The sequence below is a fragment of the Camelus bactrianus genome, chromosome 2 (genome assembly GCF_048773025.1).
Source record: "Camelus bactrianus isolate YW-2024 breed Bactrian camel chromosome 2, ASM4877302v1, whole genome shotgun sequence".
NCBI lineage: Eukaryota > Metazoa > Chordata > Mammalia > Artiodactyla > Camelidae > Camelus > Camelus bactrianus.
In genome coordinates this window covers 134,725,859-134,746,270 of record NC_133540.1, presented here as the reverse complement: position 1 = coordinate 134,746,270, position 20,412 = coordinate 134,725,859, and the positions used below count along the sequence as shown (strand labels likewise).

Sequence of the window (20,412 nt, the reverse complement as noted above, 5' to 3'; positions counted from 1 at the left end):
GGAGATGCTGGGGAGGAAGGAGCTGCTTCGCGCACTCCGCTCAGGGGGGCCCGCCGGGCGGGGGTGTGTGGGGAGCAGGGCGCGCCCTCCTGTTCCTCCGTGCACAAGCCCAGCGTCCTGCACGAGGTGAAGTCAGCTCCCCTGGCGTCTTCGTGGACCCCTAAGGCAAGCTAAGCCGGCTGTGTTAGGAAGGGATTGACCAGCCTCTGGCCTGTGTTGCAGGGCTGCATCAGCACGGACCCCAGCGAGGAGGAGCTGCCCGCCCAACGGTGACCGCTCGCCGCGCAGCGGGACCCTCACCCGGGAACACATGCTCGAGGTCTCATCCCATCTGTGAGCTGCAATAAACATGTGCGACACATCTTAAAATGTGCCTATGAGTCTGTAGAGTTTTCTTCATTCATACCTGAATTGTCTTGTCACTAAAGCTAGGCGGAAGAAAGGCTGTTTGAGGACCACTGTGACGCTCAGAAACCCCCTGGATGGACACCTCTGGGCTGGGGCTGGAGCTCCACGTGCGGCTGCAGAGAGGTGGGGGTGGGCGGGGGCATCAGTCCGGAGGTCCTGCTTCTTGCCCCTGGTGTCCCCCTGGGCTACTCCGGGGGGGGGGGAACAGGTCGGCGTCCCTTTAACTGGCCCTGGGTTAGAAGGTGTTGGCCCAGTAACATTCCTGTTGGTAGCTCCCCGCCCTCTTACCAAGATTCTGCCTGACTGCAGCGCGTCTCCTGGTCCTCCTGTCCACCTGTGGAAGGAGGGTGTTTCCAGGACCCTGAGGTCAGGGCCGGGCTGGCGGGGCTCCTTACCCTCACTCTGGAGTGTGTGGGAAGGGCTTCTACAACAGCGGCCCCATAGACAGAGGGCAGCCTGACGCCAGCACAAGCTTTCTACCTAAAGGGTCTGACAGAATCTAGTCTGGGCCAGAGCTGCCCAATAACACATACACATCATGTGTGTAATTTGTTTTAGAGTAAAAAGAAACTGCTTTTGATAATTCTTTCTTTAACCCCATATAACCCCACGTTATTTTTACATGTAATCAGCATAAGCATAATAAGACATTTTACCCTCTCTGTTTTGTACTCCATGTTTGAAATCTGGTGTGTATTCACAGCACAGCTCAGTTCAGACTCATTACATCTCAGGTGCTCAGCAGCCACGTGTGGCCGGTGGCCCCGCAGCCCCACACCTACCTTCCAGGTTACAGAAAATACAAGGGGTACAGGAACAAGCTGAATTATACCCTGAGGAGGCAATCAAGCCCACAGTGAGGGTGCTCCACAGGCACTGGCCTGGGCTCCTCAGAAGGTCAGGGTCGGGGGGAGAGTACATTTCAGGGGTAGAGCGCATGCCTGGCACCATAAGGCCTTGGGCTCAATCCCCAGCACCGCCACTGAAAAAAAAGGAAGTCAGGGCCATTTAAAAACCACTGGCAGCAACGACAACCACACAGGGGGCTGCACGTTAAAAAGACACAGCCACCAGGTGCAGGCCACGAGACGCAACCTATCCTTGTTTGCAAAGCTTAGAGAACGCATTTGGGTCACTCGGGTGTCTGACTCGGGGCTGGATTTTAGGCGGCGCTGGCCGGCTAGGTGTAAGTGGCACTGTGGCTCTCGGTCTGGAGACACCTGCTGCAGTATCGAGGGGTGGAGCGTGGTGGGGTCTCCAGCCTGCTTCCAAACGACGGGGGCGGCGTCTACATGCAGAGAAGCAAGTGTGATGAGGTGTTAGGAGCTGCCGAGTCTAGAGGAAGGTATACTGGGCAGTCACTGGACTATTTTTTTTTAGCTTTTTGTACATACAGGAGTGCACCCAGTGTGCTGCAAGGAGAATGGAGTTGAGGTGGCAGGAAGTAGGGAGCCAGTCAGGAGCCAACAGTGGCTCAGGCAGGCGGGACGCATGGATGCAGAAGGGGTGGGCAGGTTTGTGCTGCGATCTGGGTGTGGGAGCAGCATGCATTCTAGCACAGCCTCATCCGCCGGGCTGTGAGTGTGCTATTTACACTACTCCCTGCACCCGCACACAGTTTAAGAGCCCATAGGTGGTGTATGAATTTAACTGAACCAGTTTAAATACTAGCCTGTATTTAAAGTAAAAACTTAAGGGTAGAAGCTAACCAAAAGGAAAAGTGCTTCATTTTTATTATATTGATATTTTATTTCCCATTCACAGGTCTAGCATGGGTTGATAATGTAAACCTTGTTTCCTTCTGAAAAAGTAATGAGGACACTGGCAGTGGAACTGAAACCATCTTGACAACAACAAAAGAAATAAACAAAACCCAGAGAGACCCAAAGCAGCTTTTAGAGATGAATGTGTGTTTGTTATCTTGGCTGTGGCGATGGTTCCACAGGTGTTGCATCTGCCCAAACTCATCAAATTGTATACATTCGTTAAATGTGCGCAGTTTTTTGTATGTCATACTTCAAGAGAGCTGTTTTAAAAAAAAACCTGAAATCATGGGACAATTCGATTTGAAAGTTATAACGTTGTACAAGAGAAGGTGGCCACACCTGGGGACAGAGCAGACAGCAGTCAGCACGACAGAGCTCCAAACTAAGTCACCACCAGATCCGTGCTGCACCCCTACTGTGTGAGGAAGGCAGGCCCCGGCCTTGTGCAGGAGCTGCCGGTGGAGGTCCCGCGACCCTCTGGGAGAGCAGGCACAGGGAGAGGGGGGCTCTGTGCTGTTGTGGGTACAGCTGTGTGGTTGAGGAGGCGTCGGGATGGGGAGCCCATCATGCAAAAAGCATCTGTCACGTAAAAATGGGATCCTTGTGTCTTCTCGCTCATTATGAATGTTGCCTTGAAAGCTGTTGAAGACAGGGGTAAGGACAGGACTCCAGGACACCCTCAGGGAGCCCCTACCCACGAACGCTGGCCGTTCATTTGGTACAGCTGCCCGATTACTGACCAGCTCGACTCCAACTGACTGGATACAGGTCTCCCCTTTTCCCTTGAGAGATGTCAAAATGCATCATGGCAAGGAAGTGGGCTGCAGCTGGGGGGTTGCATATATGTGGTCATAATGTGAAATAATTCAGTACAAGGAGGCCTGTACACATTGTACAACAGAGCGAGTGGTCTCAACTCACCAACGGAAGGGAAGGGTTTTCAGATCAGGGCACAGGGCAAAACCCAATTCTGAGCTGTTTCCAAGAGACACTCTTAAACAGAGAGTGAGGAAGGTTAAAATTTACCACTGAGAATGTGTATCAGGAAAATGCAAACAAAAATAAAGCAGCAGTCACAATCAGTGTCAGGCAAGGAAGAGTCCAGGCCAAGCAGAAAGGGCGCTTTGTAATGTTGAAGATACAGTTCTTAAACGAGATGAAGTGGTCAGAAATAACTTTGCACCAGTTAGCAGCCATCACTTTCCCAAAGCAGAGCTGAGGGGTTAATCCAGCTCTCAGTCCCAGATAGATCAGCCCTAAAGGGCACAGTGAGGCGCAACTTAGGAACGTGTGTGCATGTGAACGGACAGACGGGTAGATGATACATTTATAGACTGTACGTTCTACACTGGTGATAGAGAATGCGCCTTCTTTCCAGCACCTGTGGAACAGTCATGAAAAGGGATCGTATATTACGTCACAAAGAAAACCCTAATACAAATTCTGAAAAGATGTAAATACAGTCGAGTATTTGATTACAAACGCAGAGGACCTAAAAATCAGTAACAAAAGCAGAAACCAAAGAGGCCTTGGCACCGGGAAATTTAACAGCCTCTACTGAAGTCCTCTTGGGCCAAGGAGGACGTATGATGGAAAACTGCAGAGCTTCTAGAAAACAAAAAGAAGAAGACCTGTATTTCTGGTGTATGGGATCAGCTAAGTAGGGCCCAAGGAGAAAACGCAATGAGTGCCGGAAAATAAAGGCATTGAGCCTCTAACTCAAAAAGATTGAAAAAAGCATTTAAGAAAAGCAGAAGAAAGAAAGTATTGGGACAAAATAGAAACTCGTGGCTATGAAAGAGAAAAATCATAGCTCAAATAATAGACATTTGTTCTTAAAAATCAGTCAGTCAGTCATTCAATCAATCAATCATCAATATCTAACCCAATTAAGGAGGTAAAGGGGGAAAATACAAATACACCAAAAGATGACAAGGGGCGAAGATCTCGGAGAAATCATTAAAGACACACAGTGCTTGGCACGGCTTTCTGAAAAGAGACATAAAACCTGGATGAAGTGCACTTCTAGGAAAACATAATTTACCAAAGTCAGCCACAGGTGGCCTAGAAAATCTAGACAGACTGACTTCAAGAGAAGAGAGAAAGTTGCCAAAGAGCTACCCTTCACAACAGCACCAGGCTCAGATGATTTGACAGGGAATGTGAGCCAACTTCGGGGGGAGAGATAATTTCACATGGGATTTAAGTGTTCCAGAGCATAGAAAAAGAAGAAAACTTCTCAACCCTTTTTTATAAAACAGGTATAAATTGACACCAAAATCTTACCAAGACCTTATGTGAAAACTGTATACCAGTCTCTTCTATGAACGTTAATGCAAAAGCCTTTAATAAAATACTATCAAACAGAATCCAACCACACATTAAAAAATACTACATCAAAATAATGGGTTTATTTTAATAATGCATGAATGTTTCAATATCAGGAAATCCAGTTACATAATAAATCACATTAAAAAGTCCAAAGGAAAAATAAAAGATCATTTTCATAAAGGCATTTGACCAAATTCAACTCTTTTTTTTATATATAAACAATAAAATACAGTTGACCCTTGAACAACACAGGGTTTGAGGTCCACACAGTTGAAAATTGGCACATGCCCGTGTGCAAATATGGAGGTTGGCTCCCCGTATCCATGGTTCCGCATCCGTGGGTTCACCCAACCACGTATTGTGTAGTACTGCGGTATTGGAAAAAAATCCACATGTAAGTGGACCTGTGCAGTTCAAACCGCGTTGTCCAAGGGCAAACTGTAAATCAATCTATACTTCTACAGCATGGATAAAATACATTTATCAGCCAGGAAGGCAGCATCTTTGCCTGATGAGGGTTTACCCTGGAGGCATTCATGTTAAGATCAGGAATAAAAGAAGGTGACTGCTCTCAAGAGCATCGTACTTAGTATTTATGGGAGGAACTTCCCTGCACAGCAGGGATGGGCCAGAGAACGTAGATCTACCCCCTTGATGAAAATAAATAACAAGGCTAGACAAATAGGAACATCAAGAGAGTCAGCAAGTTTCAGGGCTGAAAGCCGGCAGAGGGTGGGAACCTGGAGAAATGAGCCAAACACTGGGGCTGCTCCTGCTTTGGGGGGCTCGGGGGGCCCTGAGACAGCTGAGAGGCTGAGCTAAGCTTGGGGCTGGGGGGAAAAATCACGCCCGGGACATGCCAGGATTAGGGTCCCAGCCAGTTCACACTGCACTTTGGGGTTCAGCCCACCCAAGAATAAGGCTGGCTTAGAAATAAACCAGCTCTCTAAAATGGGTGGCCCAAGCATTGCAAACAAAAGTCTTGCCTGGAGGAAGAAAATACCTTAAGCTTTAAATTACTTCTATAATAATTTTCAAATGCAATGCCCGGCATGTAATTAAAGATAAACAAGCACTCGAGATGAGGCTCGTGAATTGAGAACCAGTGGAAACCGCAAGCACGCAGAGCACTCCCTCCCCTCGGAGGTAATGAAGATACGCGAGATTGGGAGCAAACAGCTATGCTTGCTGGGCTCAAGGGGAGGACGTGCGGGCTGGAACACTTCAGCAGGAAAACGAACTATGACAAGTGACATAGCAGACTTTAGAAAGCGTTAGATATAAATTCCAGTACTGGAAACTACAGAAGTCCAGAACTGGATGGTCAACAGTCAGAGTCTAACAACAGAACAGAAGCAGCTAGAAAGAGAAGTAATATGGTAAGTCAGATGAAACTACCCAGAACGAAGCAATGAGAGGAAGAAAGAAAGAAAACAGAACACGGTGAGAGCACCAGGGAGAGGGAAGGAAACGGGACGGAAGCAGTATTTTGAGACAACGACTAAGAAGTTTCCAAAACATGAAAGCCATCAATCCACACATTCAGAACCCAACTAATGCCAAGCAGATTAAAAGAAACCCTACTGTTAAACCAAGCCAGGATAGTTGACAAACACCATAAACAGCACGTGGCGCAGGTATAAACTGGAGCCAGTGGGGGAACTCAGAGGCAGAAGTTCATCAGAAGCAGCACCCCGTGGGAGCTGTGGGAGCTACAGGCCCAGACGGCCGCACCGCAGGTAGTGCCCCGGGAGAGCGACCTTGCCCCCAGTCAGTCTGCGGATTTATAGGGAAATGGGAAGGGAACAGGGAGCTCTTGGCCAACTGTGCAGCCATGGCAGGTTTCAGGCTGTGTGGAATGGCCTTGCTGGAGAAAAGAGCATTCTGTTCCCAGACATCTTGCACCAGCGGAACTTGCATCCTGAGCTTCCTGAACTGGCCTTGGCCATCCTTTCCCGCTGAGCAGCTGACGGCCAGATGGCTCAACAGGCCCCAGGGGCGTCCTGTGACAAGCGCTTGTCTGTCCTTACACACCCAGACACAGCACGGGAAACTACAGAGAGCCAAAGGCAGAGGGAAGAATCTTAACAACAGCCAGAGAGAAAAAGATACTTACCTTCAAAGGGGCAACCGTTAAGTCAACAACTGACTTCTCCACAGCAAGTATGGAAAGCACAAGACTGTGATGTCCAAAGCTTTAATCTGCTGACTGAAAATAACCTGCCAACGTGGATTCTACACCCAACCGAAAGTCCATTAAGAATGAAGGTGAAATAAAGACATTTTCAGATAAACTGAAACAGAGATTTCAGTAATGGAAGATCCACTCTAAGAGAAATTCGAAAGAGTGTTTTCTGGGTGGAAGAAAATGACCCTTGATGGAAGGAAGAGCAGAGATGCAGGAATGAGTGAAGAGTAGTAAGAATAGTACATATGGAGTCAACCTAAACAGAAGCTGACTGTTCAAAACAAGTTACTGCGTCTGTGTCTTTTGCACTGTGTGTGTGTATTTGTGCAGAATTAAAGTACGTGGGAGGAGCCCTCTGGGGACCAGCGAGGGGCCCACCAGAGTGCCCTCAGGAGCTGCCAGCCCATTCATCTTGCTCCTTGTGCTCATGTTTCCTTTTCCCGGCCCAGGGCCGCAGCCCCCGCGAACTCCCACCCGGCTTGGGGTTCAGGGCGGGTGCCAGCCCCCCAGCGGGAGAGCACCGCATTTGTGGGGGTGGGGGTGGGGACCGCTTTAAGTGCCTCCCTCTTTTCCTGGGCAGAATCAGTCCCAAGCGTGCTGCTAGACTTTGATGTTTCATTTCTCCACCCAAACTTGTTACATTTTTTTCCCCCTGAATAGTACAAGTTCGTTGCTGAAGATTTGAAAACCACAGAGAAGCACACAGATTAAGATATAAAATTCCTGTAACTGCCCTGCCCAAGAGTCACTGCTATAGACTTGATGATCAGATCTCTTTCTATGTGTCATTTTTCTCTCAAAAGAGGGGGGAATCATGCTACAGAGCAGTGTAACCTACTAATGCGTTGCACACTTTTTCTGTGCCATGAATGCTCTTCTAAAACAGGATTTGAAAAACTGCATGTGGATATACCATGGTTCATTTAGCCAGTCTCCTGTCCAGCATGTATGCTGCTGTATGAATGACCATCCTGACACATAGATGATTGTTTTCTGAGGGTAAATTACCGGGAGTATATTTGCTGTTCGGGGACTACGTCTGTTTTAAGGCTTTGGAGACAAAAGATCAAATTGCTTTCCTAGCTGTGTGATGTTTGATGACTCTAGGACTATGCCAAACTTTTCTCTTAACTTAAAAAATCTGCCTTCTTGACAGTCCCTTTCACTTAGGCTTTGTTACAACATCTCCTGTCAGGATTATAGTAATCTCCAGGCAGATGACTTTCGTCCTGCCACAGCCCTAGCAGCCTGATCTGTTGTGGCCACATAGGGTCTCAACGACTCATGCTCTCTGAACTGGTTAGAGTTTGGTTGAGGAGCATGTAAGCAGAATAATCCAAAGTAAAAGTGGCTCAAACAAAATGGAATTATACTTCTCTCTCATAGATTTTCATCTGTGAGAAGACCAGAGGTGGGCTGGCCAGGTGAGAACGGCAGCCCCATCATCCTGGGGCGTGGCTTTCATCCTCATGATCCAAAATGACTGCCCAAGTGCCAGCCAGTATATCCCCATTCCAGGCAGCAGGGAGACAGGTATAGTCCTTCCCTTTAAGGAGACTTTGTACAACTAACACACATCACTTCTGCTTACATCTCGTCAGCCAGGACTTATTTAGTCATATTGTTACAGCCAGCTAAAAGGAAGGAGGGAAATGCAGTATTTTAACCAAGTGGAAAAGTGTGCAGATAAAAGCTGAGGTCCCATTATTGGACAACGTCAGAGTGGCTATTAGGAGACAACTGTACTACTTAATGTCATGGGCGGAGTTGTGTCCCCTGAAAATTCGTATGTTGAGTCCTAACCCCTAGCACCTCGGAACATGACTGTATTTGGAGAGAGGGTCTTTAATGATGTAATTAAGATAAAATGAGGTCAGGAGGGTGGGCCCTAATCCAATATGACCTTAGAAGATAATTAGGACACAGACATCCACAGAAGACCATATGAGGACACAGGAGAAGATGGCCTTCTAGAAGCCAAGGAGTGAGGCCTCAGAGGGAACCAGTCTGTCCACACCTTGCTCTCGGACTTCCAGTCTCCAGGACTGCGAGAAGGTAAGTCCCTGCTGTCTGAGCCTCGCAGTCTGTGACACTTGGTTACGGTGGCCCCGGCGAACTGACACACTTACCCGTTGCTGTGTAACCAATCGCGTCACAGCCTAACCACCCACGGGATCTCACAGTTGTTGGGGATCAGGGATCTGGCACAGCTTAATCAGGTCCTTCACTTCCTGGTCTCTCGAAAGCCTGCGTTCAAGTACCAGCTGCCTCTCCCCTGAAGCTCCACTGGGAGGGTGTCAAGCTCATGTGATATTGGTGGGTTTCAGTTCTCCCAGGGCTGTTGGCCTGAAAGTCTCTGTTTCTCACTGACTGTCAGCCACGTGGGCCTCTCCAACAGGGCCGCCAGCTTCAAAGAAGCATGCAAAGCAAGCGGGTGCAGAAAGCCAGCAGGACAGAAGGCCCAGTCTCTTCTAACTTAGTCCCAGGGTGCCACCTTTGTCTACTCAAATGCTTAGGAGTGTCAATGAAAATTCAATTAACAATCAAGTTAAGAAGCAAAAAGAGAATTTTATTCAAGCCAAACTGAGGATTATAACCCCAGAGACAGGCTCTCAGAAGCTCTGAAAACTGTTCCACCTGTTAGAAGTCCAAGGCACAATCACAAACATTTTTGAGACAAAGGATCGTACATAAAAATGACATACTGACATTTTACATAAAGTTCACCAAAGATACATGTGCAAAGAGAGAAGTCGGTCATTACGACCCCCTACAGACTTGGGACAGAATGACAACCTTTCAGGAAGTCACATCACCAGCGGCAGAAGAAGGAAAAGAAGTTGACCCTTCTGGTGGAGCGGGTACTCCCACGCAACGTGACGCCTCATTAGGGAGGGATGGAGGAGACCCAAATGACAGAAAGTTTTATGTTTACATTTCCGTGTCCTGCTTTAAAAGATAAATTTTACTTCCACCAGTGACATCCACACTCAAGGGGAGGAGACCATACAGGTGTTGAACAGCAGGAGGGGGTCACGGGCCATCTGGGAAGTCTACTGACTTATCAGGTACTGGAGTCTACTACTACTCCAGTACCTGCAGCCTGGAGCTGGGCCCTTGTGGCCTGTCCCACATGAGGGCTGGCCTGTGGACAAGGGCCTCTGCTGACATCAGGGAACCGGGACCTCAAGGCTGACAGCATGTTTCTCTGAGGTCCTCCCTCTGAAGGGGGAACCTACTGCTGTCCCCTTGGGGACAAGGCTTCCTGTGCTGATGCTTCCTTCCGTTTACTTGTCTGCTTTGGGACAACAGGCTCTGAAATTAGCTGATGTAGCTTGTGGCCCAGAATGGGGCGCTGCCTTGAGTGGGCTCTGGATGGTACATACTGCATGTTTCTCTTCTCAGAGGGCCACCAACTCCCTGCCCGGCAGGAGGTGCAGCTGCTCCTCTGCCGCTCACCACCAACTACCTCCCCTGCAGGTGCTGAGGCTCTGGAGCCCGGGACCACCCCTAGAGGGGACAACCTTGGGCCGGCTAGTCATTCCTGGGGAGGGGGGGCGTCTCCGAGGTCAAAGCCGCTTCTCGCTGCACCAGCCCAGCCTCCCCGGGAGCAGGCACTGACCACGCAACTTCTCACCGCCGGCGCCTTCCCCAGGGCCTCCCCCAATCCCCTCCGCTCCTCGTCCGGCAGTAGACTCGCCCCCCAGGGCCCCTCTCCTCTCCGCACCTGGGCTTCCGCCCTGAGGGTCCTCCGGCTCCGCGCGGGGCGAACTCACTTCCCCCTCCCTCCCCGGCGGGTTGTCCGGTGAGCCCGCCCTCCGCCCGCGTCGGGGGTGGGCAAGCGCCTCGCGGGGGTCTTGGGCTCCTAGCCCAGGGCCGTCCTCCCTGCCATCAGCTAGGCGTCAGCCGAGGGCGCCCCGCGCCGAGAGGTGCTTCCGGGGCCCGCCAGACCCTCAAGCCCAAGTCGCCCCGCCCTCTTCGCCGTGCCACGCCCCCACACCGCCCTCTCTCCCCACCCCCGCGTCGTACGCCCTCGCCGGGAGGGGCGCGGTGGTTCCAGCAGCCCCGGCGGCTCCAGAAGCCCAGGGGGCGGGCGCGGGGGCGGAGGGGTGGTGAGCCGGACGGCGCCTCGGCTGGCCATTGGCGGAGGCCGCTGCCTCTGGCTGTCAATCTCGCGGCCAGGCCCCGCGTCCCGCCGGCGGAGCATCGCGGGACGCAGGGCCGCGGGGGCTGCCGGGACGGGCCCAAGATGGCCGTGTGCCTGGGTTCCGCTCCAGCCTGCGGCCCAGACCTCCATTCATTGCGGCGCTGCTGAGCGGAGCCGCCAGCCGGCCAGGCGACTCCGGGGGCTGTCCCCGCGGGGCGGGAGGCCGCCATGGCGACCCTGGAAAAGCTGATGAAGGCCTTCGAGTCCCTCAAGTCCTTCCAACAGCAGCAGCAGCAGCAGCAGCAGCAGCAGCAGCAGCAGCAGCAGCAGCAGCAACAGCTGCAGCCGCCGCAGCCGCAGCCGCAGCCACAGCCGCCGCCGCCGCCTCAGCCCCCTCAGCCAGCACCGCCGGCGCAGCCGCCGCCTCAGCCGCAGCCGCCGCCCCCGCCGCCGCCGCCCGGCCCGGCCGTGGCCGAGGAGCCGCTGCACCGACCGTGAGTGCTGGCCCGCTGCCGGTCCCCACCCGGCGACCGCGTCCCTGCGGACCCCGACCGCGCGGCGACAGGGCCGCCCGCGGTCCCCGAGCCCCTCCCCGGCCCTGCGCGGGTCCCCGTCCCTCCCTCGGCCTCCCCCGAAGGCACCGAGGCTGTCCGGGCCCCAGGCCTGTGCTTTCTCGGCTGCGAAGTTAGGGAAGGAACGCGGCTGTGTTGTGAGCAGGACTCGGCAGAGCCGAGGCCGCGTCCCGTTTGGCTTCCTCTGGGCCCCTCCCCGTCCCCCTCCTCTTTGTCCGGGAGGGAGGAGGGCTGGGGGCGCGGGACCTGCGCGGGAGCCCGGAATGGAGCCGCGGCGATGCGGGGAGTGATGACATCATGCCTCGGGACGTCGGGGCTGGGAGGCGGGGGCGCGCGGGGACGCGGGCCAATGGACAGTCTTGCACCGAGGGCCCCTTTAAACCGCCTCTGACTCGGGGCTGTGTGCCCAGTCTCAAGGCACTTCCTTCAGCTCGGGAATCGCAGTGGTGGCTACAGGAATTAAAGCGTCAGGAAGAGACCCGCCTGTCCCAGTTCAAGTTGGTCTTGCAGGCACTTGAATGAGTTGTGGTTGCCAAGTTAGTAGTGAACCATTTAGAGGGTTATTATTCACAAGAGAGAAATAATAAAATTGCCTTAACTATTAGAAAGAGTTGACTGGAGTTTATTACCTGTCTGCAGTTGGAAATAAAATGACGTATTGCCGAGGGAGAGGTTAATTGCCGGGGGCGAATGCTGTGCGTTGCACGAGTGTTGTAGTCCGGCTTGCCAGAACACGGGTGTCTGCGGACCCCGGAGACGGCTCCTGTTGCTCGCGTCCCGGTACTGTTTGGAAGCTAGAGGTCTCTGTTGTTTGTGCCAGGGAAAATTTTTGAAACAGGAAAAGAGAGACCATTAGTAGCACCTCCTAACAGGCCCCAGGACTTTCCCCTGAAGTCTTGTGTGCTGAGTGTTCAGCAGAGTTTAGGGTGTGCTGCTGCAGTTCGGCCTTTCTGGCCTCGGGCTTTTTAGTTCTGATCTGCATTTGTCCAGCACGGCATTTAGTGAGGACAGTTTTCAAGGCGCAGTCCCTTTAAGAAGCTCACTCTGTTAAGACTGAGTCACTTTTAGTCATGTTTTCTTCTCTCTGTTTCTGATATGATCCTTGCTGTGTCCTGAGAGTTTAATTAGAAAATGAGTATTTGGGGAGTGATGTCTTATCTGTTGGAACAAAATTTAGAAGTTTTGTCTTCTAAAAGGTGAAAAATCTGGATACTTAGAGAAAAATGTGTATTTTTAAATAACCCATTCCAGACTTACCGGGTAGTGCTTCTTCAGGAGGTAGAGGTCACGGAAGGTCACATATTGTGTGGATCTTGTGTAAACGTGGGAAGCGCTGTGCAGGGCTCTGAGCAGGAGGGAAGGGCTTACTGCTGTCCCTGTCTGCTTGTTCAGACACCTGGTCAGTCTAAAAACGTGTCTGCTCTTTCTTATGCTGATTTGACAGAAACTGAATTTGCTTATCCTCTTCAAAATATGGATATAAAGAGGGTTCCTTCTAAAGCCGGCTTGACAAAGTAGATAGATTTTGTTTCATTACTTTATTTGAAGGAAATGTATGATTGACTTGCTTTTGAAATCTAAATTATTATTTTTGCACAAATAATACATTAGCTTGGTACAAATTCCAAAATTACGAAGAGGTGATTAAATTGTCTCCGTCCCACTCCCTGCTCTTGAGTACCTACCTCCATTCCCAGAGGCAAGCACTGTGACACTTCCTCCTCATGCACCCTACCAGATACAACCTGTGTATACATGAAGATAGATATTAAATTTTTTAAAAACAAAAGTACTTCAGAATAATAACTTTGAAGTTTTCTTAGCATGCTCTGAAATCAACTGCTTTGGGCTTAATTATAGTTATTTTAAATAAAGTGCATAAATATCATATTTTTATGTACTTTGCTGTTGAAAAAGCAGATATTCGTTAATTTTGAGTAACAAACTCAGTGGTTACACATTTGGATCTTGGCATTTCTGTTCAGATGCTTCAGCTGAAAAATCCATCCCTCACAGTAAGATTGGCCAAAAGCAGTTAAAAGCAACTGTTCTGTTTTTATGGCCCTTGCTCTCTGTGGAACTGTAGTGTCACCAGCCACACGTGAACTTCAGTTGAAGGATCTGAGTACCACTCTCTGCTCAGCATGTGGCAGGCAGGGGTTTTGGGTGGGAGTGGCTGCAGTCTCAGCCAGGCTGGTGTGCAGGGGGTGCCAGAGCTTGGGAGGGTCCTAACTGTAATTGTGAGGCAGGTGACATTGGCATTGAGCACTTTCTCTTTCTCCTTCAGACTCCCACCTAGTTTTTCCCTGGCTTTATTTATTCATCAGTAAATATTTGCTGAACATCTAATGTGTGTGCCAGCCCCTATCCTAATAGATGCAGGGCTATGAAATGATGTTTTACTGAGGAACGTGGACCATAAACAGGGTGGATAAGTAAATATACGGTGTGTTAGACAGTGACAAATGGAGGAGGAACTGCAAAGCAGGGACGGGGACTAGGGAATGTTAGGGTTAATAAGCTGCTGGCGTTTTGGATAAGGAAGGCCCAGGGCAGGTGCACTGAGATGGTGGCTTTTGAGTACCTGCCAGTAGAGAGTCAGGGTGGCTGAAAAGGCGTATGGAGGAGGGGAGTCCCAGGCAGGGGAACAGGTCAAGCCCCCCTGTTTGAGGACTAGCCAGGAGGTCAGTTTGGCCAGTTGAGTTAGGGACAGGGAGACCTAGGAGGAGGCGAGATCAGGAGGCCCTTGGCTCAGGGTGGATAGAGATGTTGGCATTTATTCTGTGTAAGGCGGGAAGTCGTTGGAGTCTGGTCAGAGGAGTGGCAGGACCTGAGTTGCCTTTTCAGATGAACACTGGCTGAGAACAGACTGCAGGGAATCTCGAGCAGGAGCCGGAAGCCAGTTGGGAACCTACCAACGCCACTGGGTAAGAGGTGAGGGTGGATTGTGTCAGGACGCTGGTGGTGGCATGGTGGTGGCACGGTGGCAGAAGTAACTGAATTTTGAAGGTGGGACCAGTAGGGCTTGTTCACCTCTGTCTGCTAAGTATAATAACGTAATGTCTCCATTGTTGGTGTTACCAGTTAGGGTTCTATTCTGCTGCAGATAACAGAAAAGTGCTGCGGTGAGGTAAACAGGCCAGAGTGTATTCCAGGGCGGAATTAGTGTCTGAGGAAGCCCAGCAGTGACTAGGGCCCCGCCCTCTTTCTTTTGCTTGATGTGTAAGTGTCCTCGTCCTTTCCCGTTTGCGTTACTTGTCTGTTTGCTGTTGGACTGTGACTCCCCTTCCTGACCTAGGTGCTGGCCCTTCTCAGACACACGGTTTGTGAACAGATACTCCCTCTCTGTGGGCTACCTCTTCTTTCCCTTTTTTCCTTTTCCCTCCTCATTTTTCGGTGGTGTCCTTTGAAGCACAGAGGTTTTTAATTTTGATGAAATCCAGTTTTCTCTTTTGTCTCTGTTTGTTGTGCTTTAGGTGTTATCTAAGAAATTGTGCCTAATTCAAGGTCACAGAGATTTGTTACTCCTATGTTTTCTTCTAAGAACTTCATAGTTTTAGCTCTTTAGGGCTTTGATCCATTTTGAGTTAATTTTTATCTTATGGTGTTAGGTAAGGGTCCGACTTCATTCTTTTGCATGTGGATTATCCAATTGTTTTAGCGCCGCTAGTTGCAAAGACTGTTCTTTCCCCATTGAATTGTCTTAGCAGCTTTGTTGAAAATTAACAGTCCGTAAAGTGTATGGTTTTACCTCTGGACTCTTAATTCTATCCCATGGGTCTGCCAGTCCTCTACAGTCTTGACTACTGTCGTTTTGTGTCACAATTTCAAATCATGAACTGTGAGTCCTCCAACTTTATTCTTTTTCGGGATGGTGTTGGCTGTTCTGGACCCCTTGCATCTCCATATGAATTGTAAGATCATATTGTTGGTTACTACAGAGAAGCCAGCTGGGATTCTCTTGACAGGTCACACTGAACGTGCAGATCATTTTGGGGAGTACTGGCATCTTCACATTAAGTCTTCTGACCCGTGAATGTTGGCAAACTCTTTTATGTAGATGGTCAGGTGGTAAATGTCTCGGACTTTGAAGGACAACTGTCGCTACAGCAGCTGCTCAACTCTGCCATTGTAGGCAAAAAGCAGCCAGGAGCACTATGTAAATGAGTGAAGGTGCCTCCGTTCCAGTACAGTTCTATGAATGACACTGAAATTTGAATTGCATACAATTTTCACATGTCATAAAATATTCTTTAATTTTTTTTTTTTTGGTCAACCATTAAAAAATGTAAAAACATTTCTTAGACTGGTCAAAACAGGCGGGCCTGGTTTGCCCACTGCTGGATTAGATACTGTAGGACCGCTTTTGTGAAGGATTTCTTTTTTAGTTGCTTGCCTTTTATTAACTAGTTTAAAAAATTATGAAAGTTACGCATGTACCTCATAACAACATCTTCACATAGTACAGAAGATACAAAAACAAAGCCTTCCTCCCAGGCTGTCCTAGTCTCATTTTCTAAAAATTACAACTGTTAAGCTTCTTTTGTCTTCTCTGATTTTTTAATGCATATGCCAGCTTTTAAATGTATCCTTTTTTTTTTGTTTGCATGACCGAGATCATGTTTTTTCACTTAGCAGTATATCAAAGACACAGCGGTACATATAATTCTTTTCAAGTGCTCTGTAGTATTGTCGTTTCTCTTTAAAAGGGGACTTACGGAGATGTGCAGGCAGAGGTCTCGCACTGTCCTGGCTTTCACACGGGCTGTTGATAGTTTCTCTCCACCTTAAGAGGCCCTGCCCCGTTACCTTTGGTCCCTGCAAGTGAGCCAAGCATGGGGTAAGCTACCTTGGAATGGACTCAAGACATTTAGTCTAATTCAGACAACAGGAAGGAAAAATAAAACCCAGTATAAGATACTATCTAGCACTGTGTTAAGTGGAACCAGCTCGGGTGCCAGAGACAATATGAATTAGAGACAAGATATGTTGTAGATCCTTGCTGCTCAGAGTGTGGTCTCAGGGCCAGCATTTTACTGTCACTTGCGAGCTTATTAGAAGTACAGAATCACTGCCGGACCTTAGACCTACTGAATCAGAGCCTGCATTTTAACAAGATTTGTGAGCAATTTATGTGCACACCAAGGCTTGGGAAGCTCCACTGTAGACGATCAGGCCTTTGTTGTTGTTCATAATGCTGCCAGCACGTGGGAGGGAGGATGCAGGTTGCTTACATATGTCCAGGAGGAGCTGAGGCAGTGTCATTTCTCTGTCCGAGGGTCCCAGAGCCTTTGTGTGGCTGTACAGTTGGTTGTAACCCTGACAAGCTAGCTGCGGTGGGCGCTGAGAGCTCCAGCTACTGGGAGTGGGGATACACGTGGGGCTGGACTAGAAGACCAGTAGCATCCCCTTCAGCCGGTGTGCCCAGGCCTGTTCTGGGCCTCGGGGTTACAGCAGCCAGCAAGGCCGGGGTGCTGTGTGCTGTGGAGGAAAGCAGAGCTGAATGAAGGGGGGAGGGGCTGTGTGGTTTACTTAGGGGGTGACCCTGGAGCAGAGGGAGGGAGCAAGCAGAGTGCGTGTCTGGAGGAGGAGGGATCCAGGCGGAGGGAGCAAGGAGGAGTGCCTTCCAACTGCAGGAGTGGTGTGGAGGCCAGGGGCTGAAGCGGAATGAAGGGCCGAAGTAGGAGGTGGAGGCAACCGTGCGGGGCCTTGGACCCCAATATAAGGGCTTTGGATTTTTCAATGAGCAGATGCATGCTTGTGTAGTAAAACAAGTGGTGTGACTTAGGATCCTAAAAGATTACTTTGCCAACACCAAGTGCTGGTGCAGGTGAAACTGGGTCACTTAATCATTGCTGGTTATAAAAAGGACTATAAAATGGACAGCTACTCTGGAAAACAGTTGCAGTTTCTTCTGAACTGAACGTACAATTACTCTGACCTGGCACGTGCACTCCTGGGTATTCATCCCAGAGAAAGAGAAACTTATGTTAACAAGAAAACCTATACACGGTGTATGCAGCAGCTTTATTCATAACAGCCCCAGATAGAAGCAGCTTAAATGTCCTTCAGCAGGTGAATGGTTAAGCTACTCAGCAATAAAAAGGAACAGAATCCAGATAGTGTGTGCAACAGCTTAGATGAATCTTGAGGAACTTATGCTAGTGAAAACCGCCAATCCCAGAAGGTTACATACTGGATGGTTCTGTTTATGTAATATTTTTGAAATGACACAGTTTTAGGAGTGGAGAATAGATGAGTGGCTGCTAGGGTGCTGGGTGGGGGGAAGGAGTGGAGGGAGTTGGGAGGGAGGTGGGTGTGGTTCTGAGAGCAGCTCAGGGGGTCCGCGGCGTGATGGCAGTGTTCCTTATCTTGACCGTGGTGGTGGATTCAGAAACTTACACATCTGATAAAATTGTGTAGAACAAAATACACACATCCACACAAGTGAGTAAAAGTAAAACTGAAAGTCTAAAGATCAGTGGATTGTGTCAGTGTCAGTGTTCTGCCTGTGACATTTTACTAGTTTTGCAGAATGTTACCATGGGGGGAAACTGGGTAAAGTGTACACTGGATTTCTTTCATTTCTTATAACTGCATGTAAATCTACAATTAACTCAATAAAGATTTCAGTTAACAAAAAAGGCCACCCTGGTGGACGGGGAGCAGGAGGGAAAGAGGCTGTGAAAATAAAGCTGATTTGAAGTAATCAAATCAGTGGGGAGGCTCCTGAAATGATCAAAGCTGGAGGTGCTGGCAGCTTGTGCCCAGACTCATATCGGCAGTGAGGTGGCAAGAAGTGGTCAGGTTCCTTCCGCCTGGGAAGAAGAGCTGTCAGGATTTGCAGACAGATTTTTTAAAAAATCGAGATTGTGATTTTTGTATCATAAAATTCATCATTTCAAAATGTACAATTTGGTGATTCTCAGTATATTCACAAGGTTCTGTAAGCATCACTACTGTCTAATTTCTGGAGCATTTCACCCCCCTGGAAAAGAAGCCTCCTCCCGATTAGCGGTCACGCCCCGTTTTCCCTTTCCCAGCCCCCGGCAACCGCTGATCTGTTTCTGTCTCTGGATTTGCCTGTTCTGGACATTTTTTACAGCCAGAATCACACAGCATGGGGGCTTTGGTGTGAGGCTTCGTTCACGGAGCATAACAGACTGGATTTTGACTTGCACCTTCGTTGCTGGTAGTTGTTACCGTCTTCAGTTAAATCACCAGAAGAAGGCGTTAACAGCCCTTTGCCGAAGACCGTGAGGTGGGAGATCTTGGGCCTTGGTTCCCCTAATCAGACAGTACTTTTATTTTAATATTATGTACAAAATATAATTCCAAAATGACTTTTGGTGTCTCTTTCCTTCTTAGAAAATAATCTCTCTGACAGAGTCCTAATTTTCCAGGGACACTCTCACATTGGTGCTACACTTGGCAACAGTTAAGGAGCCGCTGGTGTGGAATCAGAAGACCTGGATCCCTGCCCGGCCACCTACTGCCTTGCTCCTGCAGGCAGGCAGTCTCTGGCTCTTGGTTCTGCTCCCTGGGGTGGGGTGGGGGCTGGGCACCGACTTGAAATGTGGACGTGAGAGGACATGTGAGGACGAACAGCCAGACGAGCACAAGATGAGTGATTGTTTTCCGTTCCTTGGGTAGTCCAGGGCCCAGCTTGCACAACCTCAACCTGGAATCAGATTTCTCATGTGTAATCTTAAAATAACAATTCTAAAAGCAAGAATTTAGATGACAGGGCCTGAATTCCCATGTTCAGAGTTAGTTCCTTGGTAAGCATGTTCATGTGATTGTAGTATGCTGTGGAGTCCTTGATTCTTGTATTTCCCTCCTTGCAAGTGCGTCTTTATGTACGGATTGCTTCTTTGCACAGTTAGAGGGGCTGACTGAGGTTTGTTTTCATTTTAAAGGTAGATTTAAAATGACTACGTTTACCAAAAACAGTTGAAGGGTCAGGACTGTTCTTACCCGGTTTGTGCAGCACTCACCCTGTTCAGCCAGTCCCTGCCCAGAGCAGGGAGGTTCCGTTTTCACATCGATCTCCAGACTTACTCTTTACGTAGAACAAGTCAGTCAGACATATCAGTTCATCAGTCTAATTAAACTCCACGGGAGAATGAGATCGTTGTAGTTTGCTTTAACTTCTGGGTTCGTGTATTGGACCAAATAAGATGAGAAGGCGGGATCTTAGGCAGGGACTGTGGAATGTGCAAGAACTGAGTCTGAAGATGCACGGCCAGAATGACTGTGCTGCCCTGCAGGTTTGCATGCTGACCAGGGATAGAGGCTGGAACGTATGTAGCCTGAGGCCAGATTGTACTGGGCCTGCACCAGGTGGGAGTGCTTGTTACTTTTGCTGATAAAACTACCTTGCTGCCCTGATAACCTCTCAGTGGGTGGCGCTGGAAGGATTGTTTTTTTCATTTACTGATATTTTTGCTTAATGTCTTTTTGTTGGGGTGTCTGAGGGTAAAGTCTGACCCTCACACTTTAAAATGTGGGTATGCTTCAGTGTGATAGAAGAGGAGATTTTATAAGATTTTGGTTACACTTGCCTGACTTTTTAAACTGGTATTTTAAAATTTTTCCCTTGACGGAGGTACTGGGGACTGAACCCAGGACCTCATGCGTGCCAAGTGTGTGCTCGACCACTGAGCTGTACCCCTCAACCCCTAAACTAATATTTTTAGAGTTTGGCTGTGACGTAGTAAGATTTTGTAGTTCTTTAATGATAATATGTTAATTACACACTTTTAACCATGTTCGGAATAAAAGTGGATTTAAGAAAAAAAGGAGCAAAATCAAAGTATTTTGGTAGCCATCATGCTTCTCACTCAGAATAGGTACTTAGTAGTTATTTGAATTTTAATAGTAAGACTAGTAACTGTTGAAGACTGACTCTGTCAGCCTGAAGAATCTTATGATTTGGGGGTTATCTACTGAGTGTGGTTAAGTTTAAATATACTATGGCAGATTTTTTTTTCCCTCGAA

General features: G+C 49.0%; 2 protein-coding genes across 18 annotated transcripts in view; both read left to right on the top strand.

Moving 5' to 3' along the window:
- The window catches only part of GRK4 (G protein-coupled receptor kinase 4), a 47,435-nt gene extending 47,062 nt beyond the window's left edge, over positions 1-373 (top strand). For all 13 annotated transcript variants that reach the window (XM_074351581.1, XM_074351593.1, XM_074351599.1 and 10 more), the window contains one exon: positions 223-373. In XM_074351581.1, the coding sequence (XP_074207682.1) occupies positions 223-273 (51 nt within the window). In that variant the 3' untranslated portion in view covers positions 274-373. The remainder of the gene's footprint in view (positions 1-222) is intronic.
- A 10,523-nt stretch (positions 374-10,896) lies between these two features.
- The window catches only part of HTT (huntingtin), a 123,361-nt gene continuing 113,845 nt past the window's right edge, over positions 10,897-20,412 (top strand). For 3 of the 5 annotated variants that reach the window (XM_074351387.1, XM_074351381.1, XM_074351373.1), the window contains exon 1: positions 10,897-11,334. In XM_074351387.1, coding sequence (XP_074207488.1) covers positions 11,069-11,334 — 266 coding nt within the window. In that variant the 5' untranslated portion in view covers positions 10,897-11,068. The remainder of the gene's footprint in view (positions 11,335-20,412) is intronic. The other 2 variants (XM_074351395.1, XM_074351403.1) reach the window with 2 other exon arrangements.